Source organism: Desmodus rotundus, chromosome 4, assembly GCF_022682495.2.
Source record: "Desmodus rotundus isolate HL8 chromosome 4, HLdesRot8A.1, whole genome shotgun sequence".
Taxonomy (NCBI): Eukaryota; Metazoa; Chordata; class Mammalia; order Chiroptera; family Phyllostomidae; genus Desmodus; species Desmodus rotundus.
Genome location: NC_071390.1, coordinates 178,108,530 through 178,124,539, shown reverse-complemented (window position 1 = coordinate 178,124,539; position 16,010 = coordinate 178,108,530). Strand labels below are relative to the sequence as shown.

The following is a 16,010-nucleotide window of genomic DNA, read 5'->3' as shown; positions in this document are numbered from 1 at the left end:
CAAAGACCCTGTTTTCCAATAAGGCCGCACGGGCAGGTAGTTAGGGGCAGGACTCGAACACGCCTTTCTGGGGGAACAAATGTCAACCAGGAATGGTGGGTCCCTCAGCATGGTTCCAGCACGGACCAGGTTTTCCCTAAACGATCACCATCCTTCCAGACCCAGGGCAGGGGACGCCCTGCTCCCACCCCCTGAGTGGAGGGGGCTCTGTCCTGTGGGCTGCGAGCCTCATCTGTAGTACATACTGCTGGCCAGGGTCAGGGACAGTCCGTGGTTGTCACGTCTGCTTCTAAAGTTGGACCAGGTTGTTTTCAAGGTCACAGACGCTGGAAGGCTGCTCCCTTTCACAGACACCACAGCCTCACACGCTGAACTGTGAGTGCTCAGCTCCGACACGACGTGGTGGCCGGCGCGGCAGACGTGAGATGCTCAAGAAACACTGCGGAACGGAGACGTGATGAAGGGGTGACGGGGTTTCCAGGAGGGACCCAGCAATGCCTTCTGCTCTTTGGACGTTCGGCTCCCACACCAAGCACAGTCCCCCAACCCCTGCTATTTTCTGTGGGTGAAAACATGTCTATTCTTTTTCTTGATTTTTAAAAATTATTTATTTTTAAATTAATTTTTCAATTACAGTTGATATAGGGTACCATATTAGTTTCAGGCACACCACACAGAGACATTTCTAGAACTCCCACCGTGATCGCCCCAGGGAGTCTCGTCCCCATCTGACACTGGGCATCGTTATTACAGTGTCATCGACTGTGTTTCTGAGCCGTACTTTACATCCCTGAGACCATGACTATAACCGGCAGTCTGTACTTAACAGCTCCCTTGACACCTTTCACCCTTTTCGCCCATCCCTCCACCCCCTCCCCTCTGGCGACCAGCAGTTTGTTCTCTGTATCTATGAGTTTGTTTCCATTTTATTTGCTTACTCATTTTGTTCATTCGATTCCTCATACAAGTGAAATCGTATGGTAGTTGTCTTGGTCTGTCTGACGTGGTGTCGTACTGCCAGGTCCCTCCATGCCGGCAGGGTGAACGGCAGGAGCGCATTGCGGCGTCACTGACCGTGGCCAGGCCACGGCAGCATCGGGGCGCCCAGCGGCAGGCCGGGGGGAGAGCAGGTGCGGCACGCACGTGCATGGGGCGTCACAGCCAGCCCCTGCTCTGCCCTGCTCTACCAGGAGGCTCCGCGCTGCGGCCTTCTCCCTGTCGGAAGAGGAGCTGCTGCAGATGAGGCAGGACCTGCACGGCTGCTTCGCTCAGATGGACAGGAGCCTGGCCCTCCCCAGAATCCGGGCCCGCGTGCTGCTGCAGCGGCTTCAGACGGCTTGGCGGGAAGCGGAGTTCCTGAAGTTGGACCAGGCCCTGGCTGCTCCCGAGCTGCAGGTAGGGTGGACGGCTTGGTGGCTCTTGATTCCTCCAGGGCTGGGACAGAGGAGAAAGGGCAGGTGGGCGAGCTGGGGAGGGGAGGAGACGGCTCTCACTGCAGGGCGGGAGGGGGTGGGGGAGAGCAGCCTGCTGTGTATGTGCTCAGCAGTGAAGGTGTGAGTGTGCTGTTGTGTTACATTGTGTTGTATTCTGTGGTGTCACATCACGCTCTTACATCGTACCGTGTTGTGTTACACGGTGGTGCGTTCCCGTGTGCCGCGCTGTGTTATGTTCTGTTCTTGAGTCTGCTCCGTGGGGGGGTGTTCTGCAGCCATCCGAGGAGGCAGACCCCGTTTTACAGGTGTGCAAACCGAGGCTCGGAGATTGTCGCATCGGCCACACTCGTTCATTAATTGAGTAACAGTTTGCTGGCCCCCTCTGACCTCTCCTTCGTCCACGCCAGTCCCAACTTTTTCCCCTTCAGGGCCGGGAACCCTCTGCTTCCCGACCTTCACACGCCCGACACCGTCTTGTCACGGGGGTCTCGGCTGCCATGTCGCTCCCTGACCTCTGGGAAGAGGCAGACGTTTGTGTGCAGGCTGTGCACGCGTTGCTCCAGTAGGGTCCGTGTTTCGCTGCGTGTGCCTGGTGCCTGCTTGGGCTGACGCCTGCAACTGTGCTCAGCGGCCGTTTACCTCTGCAGGCGTCTCCCTGTCCACTCAATGCCCAATAATCCGCAGCCACTGTCACCGTGTGTGCCCTGTCTGTCATGGCCCTCACGGGCCTCATGGGAGGGTCTTAGTTCTGGGTTTTTGTGTTTACCGACGGTTTCTCCACTCCTCTGTAAGCGTCAGGAGGAGGGGCTCCTTCCCTGGTGGTCCGGCTCCCTGAGGCTGATGAGTGGGGTCCCCAGCGGGCAGGTCCCCGTCTGGTCTGAGTGCAGAGCTCCGGCTCCGCCCAGCAGAGGCCCTGGCCTCGCTTCGGCTGGAGGGGCACAGAGACCGTGAAGATGAAGGCCTGGGAGCTGAGCTTGTCCAGGAACGTGAGCCTCCTCCTGGGCTCCAGCCGGCTACAGGGGCACATCTGTGGGCACAGAAGCTCCTTGTCTCTGGGGGCCAGGGCGGCAGGGGCGTCTGGCAGTTGCCTCCATGCCCACGTTTTCTCTCACCCCCGCCAACAACAGTCCAGGGCGAGAAAGCCACGTGCCAAGAGTAAAAGCAAGATAGACCTTTTGAGGAAGTGCATTGAAGATAAAATTCAGCTGTTTGGCAAACCAGCTCCTGAAGACCTGGTTGAAAAGGTCAGCGCTTCTCCCTCACCTGCTGTTTCTCGTTGCACCCGGCAGGGCCAGCAGCCACCGTGTGGGGGGTGCCTGGACCCCCAGGGCCAGGCTGTCCGCCTCCCCCTGTGTTCTAAGCCATGGTCCTGTGGGCAGGACCCACCCCTCCCCCTCACGCCGTTCCTCCTGCTCCTTCTGTCTGGAAGCCTCTTCCCCCACGTGTCCGAGGGAGGTCGCCAGGTCTCCCCCAGGCCGCCCCCTGCTACTGCCTGGCTGCTTGGGTTGCCACCCCCTCTGTGCCGGCCCGTGCTGAGGGGTTCGCAGGGGTGGCCTCCCTCTTCATCCAGTGCTCCCCCCGTGGTGCCCACAGCAGCCCAGCCTCCCTAGCCTGCCCACTTCCCATCCCTTTGCTAGTTATACCTCATGTTCCGGCTCCAGGCAGGGCAACTATGGGATGCTCATCAGCCCTGTTCTTCCCTCTCCCGGGGGATCACCTCTCACCTTTCTTTACCTGGATGAGTGGACTCGGTCCTTAGCTGTTCTCAGGTGTGGCCTCCGTCCTCAGGTGTCCCCTCTTTCAAGAAACCTTATGGGAACCCCCAGTTCTTCCCAGGCATCCCCCCACCCTCGACCCCGTCTCGCCACGCCACATACTGCACTGTTCCCTTGTCCCCTGGGGGTTCTGAGGAGGCCCCGCAACCCGCCCTCCGCGCTGTGCCGATGGGCTCTGGCTGTGGCACGACAGAGGTAGTGCCGGTCCCTGCCCTTGGGTACACATTCTGGTCGGGGAAGGTGGAAGTCCCTGGTGTGCGGTGCTGGTGGCAGAACTGACCTGACGGGTCCAGGCGTCCCTTCCCGGGGAGCAGGGTGGGGAGGGCCGCGGAGCCTGTGGTAGGAAGTCTAAACCTCATCCCCCACGATGGGGAGCCCAGAAGGATTTAGCGCTGGATAGTGACGAGGTTTGATTTGCCTGCAGGGGCGATAAACGTGCGGTGAACTGCCCGACCCCAAAGACCCCGGGGGCGTTTGTGAGCAGAGGGGCCCCTGTGGTCTGAAACTACCCATTCCAGGGCTGCTGCTTCGCAGATACCTGAGACTCTCCTGCCCACGTCCTGAATTCCGAGTCCTGAACGAAAGGCCGCCTGACCAAAATCAACAGGCTGCCTTTGCAAACTGCTGCTCTCTCTCCTTCCCCCCCCCCCCCCATGGTTTCCGGCTCGGCCCCGCCCCTCCCCAGGTCCGAGGAGAGCTGCTTCGGGAGAGGGTGCAGCACCTGGAGGCCCAGGAGGGCCGCTTCGTGGAGTCCCTCGTTTCCCTGCAGTTCCAGAAGGTGGCCAGGGCGGCCAGGACACTGGGGGCCTATACGGCCCTCCTGAGCCTCCAGGACCTGCTGCTGGAGGAGCTGAGCGAGTCAGAGACCCTGACGAAGGCAGCCTGCGCCCAGGTCCTGGAGTCCCACAGCCCCGTGAGTGCGGGCCTAGGGCGGGAGGGAGGGGCTGTGCGGTCCCTGGGGGGCTGTTTCTGGTGCCCGCCTCCGGTTCTGCGCCAGCCAGCGGGCGGGGCCGGGCGGTGGTCTCCTGTCTGTGCCAGGGTCGTGGTGAGGGCTCGGTGAGGTGGCTTAGCTGGGAGCACACTGTACCCTCGCAGCCTAAGCCTGTTCTATGTCCTTACCTCTAAAAAGCGGCCTTTTCACGCTAACGGTTTTCAGATGTTCCGGTAACAGCAGGGCTCTCTCCTCACCTGTGACGGTGTGGCTTTCGGTGGCTGGCCCCTTAGATACCACGAAGTACCAGATTAATGCTGACTTTTATCATTCTCATTGTCACCGTTATTCCCACGGGCTGCATTTTTTCAAGGTGGGGGAGGTGGAGTCATAAAATAAAAGCTCTGGAAGTTTTTAAAAAGTAAGAAAATTCAATGAACAATGTGAAAACCAAAATGAAATGGAAAATTTTCTAGAAAAATACAGATTGCCAAAATCGGCTCAAGCTGAAAAAAAGTCTGTATAGTCCTATTGCTATGATTCAGTAGTAAAAAGAAAAAAAAAACTTAGCACACACAGAAAAAAATCACCTAACCCCGAGGGTGTCATAGGTGAGCTTCACCTGACTTCAAGGTGGCCGATTTTCCCAATCTCATGTACAAATGATCCCTGATGTTAGAAAAATAGGGAATAAGCCTCAACTCATGTTAGGAAGCTCGGATAACCTTGAGATGACCTTGACACCACCAGCAGTCATGAATAGTGTGAGAAAGAACAGTTACAGTTCAGTCGGACTTGTAGATGCTCGTGTACAATTCACAAAGTATTATTAGCACAGCCCCGCCATCTACGAAAACATGAGTACGACATGGCCAGGTTGAGGCTCTCCCCGGAATGTAAGGCTGGTTTAACGTGGAAACCTTCCTGTGCGAAATCTACCCGGTTACTAGATTGAAAGAAGAGAGAAAAGCCTCACATGGTCACTTCAGTTTAAGCAGCACAAGGTCTTATTGACTGCTGGGCATCCAAGGTAAAATTAATGCGAGGAGGAAAACTATACAAAGCACTTGCCCCAAACCCGCAGCGAGTGCCCCCCGCAAGGAGGGGGGCGTGGAGGGGCGCCATGCCCTGGATGGCAGGTGCCGAGGTGAGGCCTTCTGGGGAGGGCAGGTCCGAGGTCATGTGTCGGGTCAGGGACACAGGAAGACACGGGTTTCCGCTCACAACTGCCGTCCTCTTTGTAAGTGCCTGAGAAGCAGCCTCAGCTCAGCCCCGACCCACCCAGGGGCTCTTGTTACTCAAACCCCCCGATGTGTGTTAGTGATGGGGTAGCACAACACTTCCGTTTCGGTTCCATCGAAAAGCCTTCTGGACGAACACCGAAGCGTCCTGGTTCCCTAGTGTGTCTGAACAGGGGCGGCAGAGTGTCCTGGATTGGAAGCCTGCGATAACACGCCGACGGTGTTTTACTGCATCGGCGGCACACGACGGGCAGGGTGCCGTTTCCCCCTCGTCTGCATTTGGAGGGAGGCAGACCTGGCTCTGCTCCAGGTAGTGGACGCTCACTGGGAAAGTCGCTCTCCCGTCGGGAACGGGCTCTTAGGGCTGTTAAACGTTCAAGAGGATTGAAAAAGCATGAAATGAAAGGCTTTGGAAGAATGACTCCCCAAGAAAGCCGCCCGAAGCGCGCCTCCCTTGAGGAAAGACTTAGTCTGGTTCTGTGCGGTTGGAAGATGTACAAGGGCGTCGTTGAGTCCCAGGCAGCGGTGGGCCAGTTTCAATGGGACCCCAAAGTAATCTCTCCACCACTTTTGCCCTTCAGTTCAAACTGCTGGCTGCCCGCCTGCCCAAGTCTGAACCAGGGGCCCCCTCTCTTCTCCCCCCGCTTCCTGTCCACTTGCTGCTAATCACCCTGTCTGTGGATTCTGCCTGAATTGCCTCCGTTTTTTTTTCTTGCTGCCCCGCTTCACGGTTCTGACAAATCGAGACCTGAAAAGAAAACACTAGTAGCGGCTCACGTGACTTGAGCTCTCGTTAAATCCCAGGCATCCGGTGAAGTGTTTAAACTTTCCTTCTCCCATATATATACCTGTCTTTTAATCATCACCTGAGGATTGTTTATTGATTTGAGAGAGAGAATCACCTGAGGATTGTTTATTGAGTTGAGAGAGAGAAACGTCCATCGGTTGCCTCCCGTGCGCGCCCCAGCTGGGGGTCAAACCAGCAACCTTTCGGTGTACGGGGCAACACTCCAGCCACTGACCCACCCAGGGCCAGGGCCACCCACAGTATCTTTATGCACATTCTACAGATGCGGGAGTTGAGGCCGGGGAGGTTCACCCTTTCGACAACGTCACGCAGCAGGAAGCAGCGCCTCCACCTTCTGCCCGCAAAGCCCCGCTCTGTTCGAACACGAATGTCCTGCCCTGTCTTTCTCTGCTCCCGTCTCCCCTCCATGCCGAAGCCAGACGAATCTTTCTGGGAAATAAAATGATCGTTGGCTGCCCCATCCCCCAGCTCTGTATTTTCAAATCTCCCCTCCTCCCCTCCCTCCCTCTCTGGGACCCTTAACTTTAGCCTCCTGGACCTTCCAGCTGCTTCAGAGCACTTGAGATGTGCCCAGCCTGCTGAGGGGCCTCTGCCCAGAGTGCTTCTCGGCACCCCCTGTCACTCCTGTCCCTCTGGAGTGGGGTCCGTGACGGAGTGCTGGGTGTGTCCACCGAGCACGCTATGGCAGCCCTGCGTCTGGGGTGCCTCGGCGGGAGGGCGGCCAGGATGGGAAGTCTTGGTGTGTCAGAAGCCCCTGCTCAGAAACGATCAAAGGCTTCCGTGGTCCTGGGAGGGACACCTAAGCGCCCTCCACACGGCTGCCTGCGTTTGCCTCTCTGGTCGATGTTTCTCCTGCCTTGGTTGTCGAGGAGCATTTCTGAGCCATCAGGGGGCTTGGAGACACCTCTGAGTATTCGACGTGAACTCCGCCCCGCTGCAGGAAGGCAGGCTCTTTGGAGCACAGCTTAGAGGGTTGAGGACCACCCCCCTCCGCCACCAGGGAAGCCTCTTTAGAGGCCTCGTAGGGTTAAACCCCACCACCCTGCTTAGAGGCCGGCCAGCCCAGTGAGGAATGGGCTCAGCCTGCCTGCATCTGCAAGGCTGGAGCCCCTCCTGCCGCACCCCTTCTTTACCCATCTACACGGGCTGTGGGCTGTGTCTGGCACCCGGTCAATCTGGTTCCGGTGACCTGAGCATGCAGGCTTCTGTGGTTCAGTTAGCAAGAGGCGGGGCAGCTGCTGGTGAAGGACACTCACCCTGGAGCCGGCTGCCCTGGGCCCTACTCTGGCTCTGCCACTTAAGAGATCCGTGGCCTGGCAGATGATTGGAAGTCTCTCAGCCTCGGTTTCCTCATCTGTAAAACAGAGGAAGAGTGTGTATTCCATACGCTTGTTGTAAGGGTTCAATGAGATTAATGTAGGTCAAAGGTGTCAAACTCATTTTCACTGGGGGCCACATCAGCCTCGAGGTTGCCTTCAAAAGGCCGAAATAATTTTAGGATTGTGTAAATGTAACTACTCCTTCACTGTTAAGGAGTTGAAATTACATTCAACCCTTTGAAGGCAACTGCGAGGCTGATGTGGCCCCCTGTGAAAATGAGTTTGATACCCCTTGATAACAGGTAAAGCACCCGGAGGCGCGCCCGGCCCTCTGAGTGCCGCGGTGTTACCCAGGCTGCTGTGCTCTGGCACAGCCTTCCTCCGCAGCAGGCACTCCGGTGACCTCTGTGGGTGACAGGTGCTAGCTGCCGGGCCCGGGCCATGGGCTATAGATTGGGCGGTGGAGACCCTGCTGCGCCCTGGAGAGCTCAGGTTCCAGCAGAAAGGCCCTGGGTGGTGATGTCAGGTGACTACAAAAATGGAGGCTGGTCTTGGTCAGCTCTGGCTGCTCGGACGAAGGGCCAGAGACTTATGGCTTCAACAGCTGATGTGTATTTGCTCAAAGTTCTGGAGGCTGGAAGTCCATGGTCAAGGTGGCAGCAGGTCCTATCCCTGGGGAGGGCCCTCTTCCTGGGTTGCAGACAGCTGCCTTCTCGTTACGTCCTCGCATGGTGGAGAGGGAGCTCTGGCCTCTTCTGATAAAGACAGTGACCCCCTTGTAGGGGCTCCATCGCCATGAATGACTCCCAAGGGCCCTGACTCTTATCCCATCCCATCAGGGGTGGGGTCAGGGCTTCAACACATGGGTCTGGAGGGGACCTGCGCATTCATTCCATGACAGGCTTATACATGGGCAGTGAGTGGGCACACAGCAGAGAAGGGGTCTACGTCTCAAGGCACTGAGTGGGCCCTTCCCCGAGGAGGTTCTTAAGTCACTCAGAACAGGCCAGACAAACAGGGGCGGGCCCTGCAGGTGGAGGGGCAGCGTGTGCAGAGGCCCAGGGGTGTGAGATTGTAGTGTGGCCACATCGCGCTGTTTGCCACGGCTGCCTAGGGGAGGCCGGCAGCAGCAGGTGGAGCCAGGCTTCTGGTGCCACGCCGAGCAGGTGGGATTTTCCTGTGCTTACCACCTGCCCCTCTGTGCAGGAGCTCCAGGAACTGGAGAGGAAGCTGGAGGACCAGCTGGCCCAGCAGGAGGAAGCCCAGCTGCAGCGGGCCCTGGCCAGTCTGCAGCAGTGGGCCGGAGACGGGCCCGGGCTTCTGCACGAGTCTGAGGACACGGATTCAGAAAGGCAGGTGTCCGCTGTCTTGTGGCGAGCCCTGAGCAAGAGCCAGAAGTTACTGGAGTACCAGCAGCAGAGGTGAGCCAGGCCGATGGCACCCTGGTGTCAGTGCCCTGTGGTGGGGGATGGGTGGGGGTGGACACCCGGCCCCTCACGCTCCTCGGAACAGGGAGGCACCACCCCAGTGCTCAGGCGGGGCTGCTGCTACTGGGCAACACACTTCTCCCCTGACATCTTCCTAGACATCATTTTTTTTCTTTCTAATGTCATTGAGGTTTTGCTGAACACAATGCGTTTACACTTTTTATTTCAAAATCATCACAGACTCCCAAGAAGCTGCAAAAACAGTGCGAGGTTGCATGCGCCCTTCCCCTGGGGCGGCACCTCCCGTCACCCCAGCGGGTCTTGCGCACCGAGCATCAGCCCCGACACAGGCACGAGGCAGGGACCACGGGCCTCCCGGCCTCACCCGTCACGTCACGTTTTAGATCTGCTTTTGTAAAATGTGAAACAGCCAGAACCCCGATCTTTACTTTTTCAATTACCATTAGACGATTAGCCTTTGCCCACGGCTTGAAGAGGCTCGGAAAACGTCACTTTTAACAGCTTCCTAGTTTCCCGCTGAGTGTGACGCCCATGTGGAAGGACGGTTCCGTCTTTGAAAACGCATGCACACCTTCCTTGGCAGGAAAGAGACCACATTGTAACGGAGGTGCCTGCTGGGCGGAGAGGTGACGGGTGATTTTAATTGGTCAGATTACACGTCTCCGAGTAAATGCAGCCTGAGTGTGCAGTCCTGTCCCGCTGGCGTGATTCCAGAAGGGGCCGGTCCCCGTGATCAGGGGGACGCTCAGGGCTGCTGGCCAGCCTGAGAGCAGCACTCGGGCCATGTAATGCCCTGCTGCCCTCTGTGCTTTGTGGAAGGCGCTGCTGGCGTCAGGCTTCCGATGTGCAGGGTGCCTGCAGAGGGTTGGGCGGCATTAACCAGCAAGGATGCAGGGCGGCTGATCCGTGATGCCGACCTGAATGGGCCAAGGGGTCAGGTAGGCAGAGCCCCTCGTGTGCAAGGTGGGAAGCCTCATGGACACCCTCCTGTGGAAAGGTGCCCCCCAGCCTCTGGGGTCTAAGCCAGGGACATCCTTGCACAATGGCTCTGGGCCTGTTGCAACGCCAGGGCACAGAGTAGACGAGCCCCTGGAGCCGGGTCTCCTTGAGCGTGGCCTTGGCAGCCGGTACTGGGCATTTTCTGAGCAGGGCCGCCGATTGCCCCACAGAGCTGCCACCGTGCAGCCCCCACACCTGCCCAGAGCTGCCTGCACTCAGGAGCCCTCTGCCCTGCAAAGCAGTCTGGGCCCTGACCTCTTCTGGCCAGCCCTCTCCGTGGATGTCATCAAATACAGTGTAGAGTAGATTGGGATTCTCTGCTGTTTCAAATGCCTCAACGATCTCGTAGCCTCGCTTTCTAACAAAACGGCTCGTGCTGCTTGTGTTCCACCCCAGTCTGCGAGAGGAGCGAGAGGACAGTGTTGTGCTTGAAGACTCGCTGGAGACAATGGAGGCGGACACCTTCGTGACCCTGTATAGCCAGGTGAGAGCATGGCCTTCTGGGAGGGCAGAGCCCGCTCTCTCTCCCAACCTTTTATTTTGAAATAGTTTGAGATTTTCTGGCAGTTGCCCCAGTTGCACCAGGAGTCCCAGTGCCCCACCCCTGTTGTGCTCAGTTTCCGCTGTGGTCGCACCTTATGAAACCCAACCCCCTAGCAAGGCCAGGACATTGACCTTGCTATCAAATCCATGCCGTTTTGTCTGGAGGACTCCTGCAGCCAACACCACCGCAAAGACAGGTCTATTCCACGAGCACACAGACGTGTCCTGTGCCACCCCTGGTGCTTGACACCCATCCCCGCACCCTGGTGGCCGCTACTCTCTTCCCCCTCTCTACACTGGGGCAATCCTGGAATATCACACACATATAGTCATGCAACAGGGTCCCATGGAGACTGGTTCTTCCTAGGCAGACAAGGCCCCCAAATCTATCGAGTCCCTTGTTCTTACTGCCGAGTGCCGTTCGTGGGGTGGCCACGGTACAGTTTCTTTAACTGTCCACTGGTTTGGGGACATTTCCATTGTTCCCGGAGCCTGTGCTGTCCCCACCCCGGAGTCCCATTGCCCCTCAGAGCATGAGTAGGAGAAGGAGAAATTACTCATTGCTGCTGCTGTAGGCCAGGACATTAGCCGCGGTGCGTGAGCTGGAGTAGTCGGAGGGGTGGGTGAAGGCTTTGGAAATGTCATGGGGAAGCCAAGGCTGCTGACTGAATAGATGTTTTTTGACAGCTCTGTGGATGTGGGGACGTGTCTCTGAGACTAAGCTACTGAAATATTTTTTTCCCGGGAGAAAATGCCCTAAGCCTGTAATCCATTAGAACTTGCCGTTCATCAGGGCTGGAGTGCCCAGGCCTGAGCTCCCTGCCTGCACCCCTTAGGAGCTGAGGCTGGCCTCGTACCTGTCCAAGCTGACGATGGTGCCAGCAGGCACGCTGCGCCGCCTCCTGAGCGTGGCTCTGCCCACAGCCTCGCAGCCCGAGCTGCTAGCCGTGCTTGAGTCGGTCAGCCAGAAGCAGCCGGACCACGCAGTGGAGAAGGACGGTGGTGGGGAGCCGGCCGACCTGGACAGGAGGGGGTGAGTCGGCGTCCGCTGCCCCTGGGAAACAGTGAGCGAGACTCCAGGGAGGGAGGGGCGTGGGGCCCCCATGACACGTGCATCCCGAGTTGCCACGCCATTGCCCGAGCAGCAGAGGCGGCCGGAAGTCACTGTGCATCTTTTCAAGTCCCGGGCGACCTGCGTGTCTTGTCGACATGCAAAGTCCTTTTATATAGTAATTGTCACACTGTTCAGAGTACACTTCCTGTTACCTTATCAACAATTTAAAATTCATTCTGGTCACAGTTACTGAAACACCTTCATTGGTATTGTTTTTAAAGGCTGCCGAATACTCCCCTGATGTGGGTGCTATGTGGCCCTGTTGCTGGACTTTTAGTGTGGGCTCCGTTTTCCTCAATCAGGGGCAGAGCTGCAGAGATACTTTCCTTCAGGATCCGTTTCCAGGAGTGAATTGGGTCACCAATGGCCCTTTAAAAGGGGAGGCACGAAGCGGGGGTGTGGGGAGCAGCTAGCAATGCCACCTGAGGATGGAGTTTGTGGGGAGCGGGGTGTGCGGACAGCCACGGCCAGGCCTGAAAGTGTTACACGCCAGGCAGTGAGGGCCGTGTCTCCACCAGATTCACGGGAGGCCGGGGTGGGGTTCTGGGAGCCGTGAATCTGGCAAAATGGCACGACTGCCCGGGTGAGTGTGTGTGTACGTTATTTCTCCTGAAAAAAGGGGCAGTGTCTCTTCATTAGAGTTGACAAGGGGTCCCTGACTCAAAGAGGTAGGAAGCTCGGCTGAGGGTGAAGAGTGGGGCCGCAGTGGAGGAAGCGTGGGAGTGTGGGAACAACAGCTGTTGGCAGGCTGCTCATCCACAGCGGCTGGGAAGAGGTTTCCAGTGCCGATGAGGCCAGCACAGTCAGGGGGCCGGGTGTGGTTGGGGGCGTGGCCAGGGCTGGGTGTGGTCAGGGGGCTGGGTGTGAGGTGGTTAGAGAGCAGCATGTCACTGCCTGGTTTCTTTCTCCCAGTGCACAACCAGGTCCGGACATGCAAATGTCAGGTATTGGAAGTGACTCTGGAGCAGGAACATGCATGGTCCCAGGGAGTCTACTTCTGCCTGGGGGCCATCCCCAAGGACCTTATTTCTGGGGCTGCCCCTTTGGCCAGGGCCGTTTGGGAGGCTGGTGAGCAGGCGCGGTCAGGCTGACATGGGACCTGCCAAGAGCATGCAGGGTGGCTGTCAGCAGGAGTGTGGACTGTGACCAAGCCTTCCTTTGCCCGGCCTCATGGCTCACGTGTCGCTGTCTCTGAGGGCAGGCAGACACTTCTCTTGTGTCCCAATGTCTCGTCACATCATGTCGGAGTCTGGGCTTCCAGCCCCAGAAACTGACCGGCTCAGCTAAGCAAGAGAAGGTACGGGAGGGAGGGACCCGTCAGGACGCCCAGTCCCTGGGCTGGCAGCACCGGGGGAGTCCAAGGGGCGTGCTCTCTGGGATGTTGCCCTCTGAGGGCCAGCCTTCTCCAACCAAGACTTAGACAGCTGGAGGAGGCAGTCGGGCCTAGCCTGGCCCGGGAGAGACCATGTCCACCGGCAGCTGGGCAGTGCGGACCAGCCGGCGCAGAGTCTGCGCTTGGCCAGAGCTGGCACAGACAAGACTGTGGGGCTCACTCCACCCTTTAGGGACTTGACTTGAGCCCGAGGTCCTTGAACATCAGCTCTCAGAGCCTGTCGCTTCATGAGCGCTCCTTGTGCTTCCTTTGCCGGGGCGCCAAGATGCAACTCTCAGCAGCCCTCCTCTGCCTGACGGATGCCACGTGTCCCCGGCCGTGGCCTCTGGCCTGGGGACCCCTTGAGGGCAGAGATTGTGTATGGACCAGGCCAGAGAAGGTGCTTGATGAAGGTGCCCCAAACAGGGGAGAGAACAAATGGTGACAACTCCCAGTTCCTCACATCAGGACAGAGCCCGCCGGCTGTTTTGGATGGTGGCTCACTGGAAGATCTTGTCCTTAAAACTAAGACACTCCCTTCTTGCCTTCAGGAAACACCAGGGCTGGTGGCGAGACTTAGAGAGCAAACTACGCGGAGAGCTCATAAGCAAAGGATTGGAGAAGATGTGGTGGGCCCGCCGGAGGAAGGAGAGGTAGGAGGGGCTCCTGTTCAGGTGGGCTGCAGAGGAGTCAGCCAGGCTGCCTGGGAGCCGGGATGGCAGGGGCAGGGGACCCAGAGGGGGAGCATGCCTTCCTGAAGACCACGATCTGCCTTCCAAGTGGGCCTACTTCAGGAGCTGAGCATCAGCTTCCCGCTCTCACTGGGAGAATATTTGCTTATCATTTATCAGCATCTGAATTACTGCTCTCATTCTCACCTGTGGACCTCTTTTTGACGGGACCATTGGAAGGAGAGTAATTCCCCGCAGCTGTTCTGGCTGTGCGGTTGACCACGCCCAAGCAGCTGCATGGAGCCAGAGGTGGGGATGACAGCCTGGAACACAGGGAGGCCAGGAGGAGAGGCCCAGGTCTGCAGCTGTGAACAGTGGCCTCGGGACTTGGGACATCTAAGGAACCCCTTTGTTCCCTACACTTCCGGGCCAGCGCTTCCTTCTCTCTTGAGTGTCTTTCTCCTTTAACCGTGGCGACTGCACCCCCGGGGAGTGAAGGAAGGGGGGTAGGGGGGCTGTAGGCTGTTGCAAACCATTGACCAGTGTTTCCAGTAACGCCCACTGGAGGAGACTTGGAGCAAGAGTAACATCCAGTGGATTCAGGATGGGTTAAAACGTGATACCCAGTGTGTGCGTGGGGGACAGTGGATGTCTGTGGAAGTGTCTCACCTGAGCCCTGCCCCCTGCCTAAGAGCTCAGAGCCACGGGGAAGGTGCTGAGACTGTGCTTCCTGAGTTGTCCATGAGGGAAATCTCGGAGGCATGGATAATAGGCTGCATATCAGAACTTAGTCCTCAAGAAGTTAGATCAGGATATCCCAAGCCAAGAAAGTGAGATGCAGGCTGTTACAAGGGAGAAGGGCTCCCCTGAGGAACGGAAGTCAGTTGCTTGCCATTGTGGTGGGGGAGCCAAGGTGCTCCTGGGCCGCGTCCCCGAAGCGTGCCTCTCTCTCCTACCTCAAACGCGTTTTGTCTGTTGCTTTGTAATTGGGTCCTATCAGCTGGCTTTCAGCATGAGGACCACAGGCAGTGGTCCTGGGAGAGGGGCAGGAGCACTGAACGTAGCATGTGCCAATTTCCGTGGTGTAAATACTCCCACCGTGGCCCATTTCAAGCACACAGCGTGGTGACAACAGGCTCGCTCACTCCTGCGTGTGACGTGGTTGTGAGTTGGGAAGAGCCGTCTGCAGCAGCCCCTGCCTCAGGCCTCAGCCGATTTCAGGGGCTATCTGGGGACCAACAAAAAAAGCTTTCTTTAAAATGGCTCTTGATTGGGGACCCAGGGACCAAAAGGTTGTTCTCCTGGGGAACTCTGACAGGACACTCAGGAGGGTCAGATGCCCCAGATGTCCATGTGACCTTTTTTTTTTTTTTTTAGCATATTGAAGAAGACATGTCCCCCTCTCCGAGAGAGGGCGATGTTCTCTGGAAAAGGGAGTTGGCCGCACCTGCCCCTGGAGCCCAGCGGCGAGCTGGTGCCCGTGCCCATTGTCGGGGCAGAGACCATGGATCTGTTCAACACGGGCGAGAAGCTCTTCATCTTCAGAAACCCAAAGGACCCGGAGATCTCACTGCACGTTCCTCCCCGGAAAAAGAAGAACTTCCTGAACGCCAAGAAGGCCACCTGGACCTTGGGCGCGGACTAGCCACGGGAAGGCGCCAAGGCGTCTCAGAGGTTCGTCTTCTCCGGCCCACCTGCGCGCGTGTTTACACTGTTTACAAGCTGAGAATTAAGTTGCACATGGAACACACGGACACCCCAACAAGCCCCTCCCCGACTCTCAAGGACCCAGTTTACTCCGTTCGCATGAATTCCCAGATGGCCCCTCTGTTCGGCTTTACAAGGGAGGTGACGAGACACAGGACCAGTGCGAACACTTGGTCCCACCTCAACGTGGGGCCATCCCCACAACATCCAGCTGCATTACGGGCCGGTGTCGAAGGCTGGCTCTTCTTACATCTTGCGTTTGTTACATATTCTATTTTCATCAAGGGACTTTAAAAAAATAAATGTATTTTACACAGAGCTCTTCTCAGTGGAACCCATTTTTCTCCCTGTGGGGGCCATCTGCTGTTCAGTACAGCTCGGGTGTCAGCCACACGCAGGGGTGCTCACCAGAGGTTCGCCCTCTCATTCCGGGGGCCAGAACATGTCTGCAGTTCAAATCGGAGTTAGTTGTCCCTCTTCACAAGTGAGGGAATTCAGTGGCCTAGGAAGGTGAGTGGGTGTGTGCGAGATTGTGAAGCTAGTAAGTAGCAATATCAGGATTCGCACTCCACTGCCCGCCCCCGCCCCCGCCCTTGTCCTTTCTTTTGCACTCGGTCCACGGACACACAGCAGCCCTTGCCCGTTTGCC

At 57.7% G+C, this 16,010-nt stretch overlaps 1 protein-coding gene across 3 annotated transcripts in view; it reads left to right on the top strand.

The window, feature by feature from the left end:
- The window catches only part of EVC2 (EvC ciliary complex subunit 2), a 63,023-nt gene extending 47,344 nt beyond the window's left edge, over positions 1-15,679 (top strand). For 2 of the 3 annotated variants that reach the window (XM_053923253.2, XM_053923252.2), the window contains exons 13-20: positions 1,191-1,395; positions 2,561-2,677; positions 3,894-4,121; positions 8,714-8,928; positions 10,351-10,438; positions 11,334-11,530; positions 13,535-13,636; positions 15,032-15,679. In XM_053923253.2, coding sequence (XP_053779228.1) covers positions 1,191-1,395; positions 2,561-2,677; positions 3,894-4,121; positions 8,714-8,928; positions 10,351-10,438; positions 11,334-11,530; positions 13,535-13,636; positions 15,032-15,299 — 1,420 coding nt within the window. In that variant the 3' untranslated portion in view covers positions 15,300-15,679. The remainder of the gene's footprint in view (positions 1-1,190; positions 1,396-2,560; positions 2,678-3,893; positions 4,122-8,713; positions 8,929-10,350; positions 10,439-11,333; positions 11,531-13,534; positions 13,637-15,031) is intronic. The other variant, XM_053923254.2, reaches the window with a different exon arrangement.
- Positions 15,680-16,010: the final 331 nt, after the last annotated feature.